This window comes from Asparagus officinalis, chromosome 3, assembly GCF_001876935.1.
Source record: "Asparagus officinalis chromosome 3, Aspof.V1, whole genome shotgun sequence".
NCBI classification, from domain to species: domain Eukaryota; kingdom Viridiplantae; phylum Streptophyta; class Magnoliopsida; order Asparagales; family Asparagaceae; genus Asparagus; species Asparagus officinalis.
Window position 1 is genome coordinate 1,914,844 of NC_033796.1, and position 1,920 is coordinate 1,916,763.

The window sequence follows — 1,920 nt, forward strand, 5'->3', positions numbered from 1 at the left end:
TTAAATATAGCGACAAACAACCAAACAAATTTATGGAGTTTGTTATTTGGCTTAGATTTGTTAATAAATAACGAGCAGCTAGCAGAGATTCACTAATCATATTACGAAACAAAGGTGGAATGATCTGCTTTATATAATCAAAATGATACAGACCTCACAACTCAAATTATGTGAATTTTTTTATAAATAAAAACTAATGATAAATAAAAGAGTAAATTGCAGATAATCCCCTCCACCTTTTATCTTCAATAACGATAATCCTCCACGAGTCATCTATTAGCACTAGCACCCCGGATTGCTAATTTAGAAAGATAAATTTCAGGTAAAACCCCTCTCCGATCTGACTGGGGGGACTAAGTGCTAATAAATAAGTTGAGGGTATTTACCTGCTACCGAAGGTACAGTTGAAGGGGTTATCTGCAATTTACCTTAAACAACATGACCAATCTGTATGATATGATCATCTCTCCTGTAAGGTGGGAAAAAAAAAGGAGGAGGAAAGAATTCAGCCTTTCCTGATGTTAACAGATAAAATTAAAGCCGTGCACGGAAAAGAGCCAAGCCTAACATTTCATCACAAAGCAAAACAAAGAAGAGAATTTTCAGAAACCCCCAAAATATGTGATGTGCATGTGACTCAAAATTGGCAAAACATACCTATCCACCTTCATAAATTTCTTACTCCATGAAAATAAACCTGACAAAACAATTCAGAGTACAGTTGCTGACAACTGACATTGCAAGATCTCTGATTAAATAAAAGATAAGGACTAACACATTTTAAAAACAATTCTTTTGCATATAACTACGCATGCAAAACAAAAAACAAAAGCACAACTTTATCACATTGATCTTGACATATCATTCATCTACAAACAAAAAACAAACTCCTAAGTTCATACCACCCTACTAGTAAGTAGTAACATAGAAATAGCAAATTGGTAACTTATTGCATGAGCAAACTCCTAATTATCGCAGCCTGAGCACTGTCCGTGGTGGCCAGAAGCACGGAGAGCCTCTCACTCAAGTCATCCACTTCTTGATGCAGATTCCTTATGTAGTTACAAGTATCTTGTAAAACCCTAGCTGCTGGCACCTACACGGACGCCAAATTTCATGACTAGCTCAGTGAATAGTAGATAATTCGGTGAAAAGTACCAGTGACTTCATCATCCTGATAACTTAACCATATTGTCCTAACATAAGATGGCCTCATACTTTTTGCATACTGGTTAATTGATATCTAGTTACTGAAGTATTTTTTTACATATGCAAAATTTGGACAACTATTCTACACAGTTGGAACATGTATCATAGCACACTAAGAATCTGTGTCTTACCCTATCGCTTGTGTGCATGCGAGCTTCAGGAAGCACAGCGCGCAACTTTGAGACTAGATCGACGATCTGGTCTTCAGAAATCCTCGAAGAAGAGCCCGACTGCCTAGATCTCGATCTTCGGCTAGACATAACGGGAATCTGCGCAATTTAAATAAAGACAAACAAAATATGTGTTTGGAGAAGAGAAGTTTGAGGAAGAGAAGATGAGAAAGCAAGCAAAGGAGGAAGACAAACTGGTGCTGATGAAGAGGAAGACAAGTGCATGGGAGAAAGATATTAGGCAAGCTGTTGTATTTAAATAGGGTCTTTGTACAGAGAGTTAGAGAGAGAGAGAGAGAGAGAGAGAGAGAGAGAGAGAGAGAGGAGAGAACAGAGAGAGAGAGAGAGAGAGAGAGAGAGAGAGAGAGAGAGAGAGAGAGAGGAGGGAGAATCAAATCTAGGGATACCTCTCCCACACTGTCCTGTTGCTTGAGGAAATATATTAAAAGGGGGTTTGTGGAGCAGAAATGCTGAGCTTTGGAGATCAGGAGAGTGTCACTTAACAACACGCAGTACCATGTTATCTCACCACTTTAAAATA

The 1,920-nt window shown here is 38.2% G+C and overlaps 1 protein-coding gene across 2 annotated transcripts; it reads right to left on the bottom strand.

Annotated features, from left to right (window-relative positions):
* LOC109832017 (transcription factor ILI6-like) lies at positions 704-1,874 on the bottom strand. Of its 2 annotated transcripts, none has more exons than XM_020399474.1 (3): positions 1,787-1,874; positions 1,341-1,478; positions 704-1,096 (listed from the first exon to the last, which is right to left on the bottom strand). In XM_020399474.1, the coding sequence occupies exons 2-3, from the start codon at positions 1,467-1,469 to the stop codon at positions 947-949; spliced, it is 279 nt and encodes a 92-aa protein (XP_020255063.1). In that variant the 5' UTR covers positions 1,470-1,478; positions 1,787-1,874; the 3' UTR covers positions 704-946. The 2 variants fall into 2 exon arrangements, with proteins under 2 accessions (XP_020255063.1, XP_020255062.1); XM_020399473.1 differs by lacking the exon at positions 1,787-1,874 and adding an exon at positions 1,575-1,698.

Coding starts and splice junctions, on each gene's coding strand:
- LOC109832017 (XM_020399473.1), bottom strand. CDS start 1,604: ATGCACTTGTCTTCCTCTTCATCAGCACCA. Junction 1,479..1,574: donor CTTCCTCTTCATCAGCACCA/GTTTGTCTTCCT, acceptor TAAATTGCGCAG/ATTCCCGTTATGTCTAGCCG. Junction 1,097..1,340: donor GCATGCACACAAGCGATAGG/GTAAGACACAGA, acceptor GCGTCCGTGTAG/GTGCCAGCAGCTAGGGTTTT.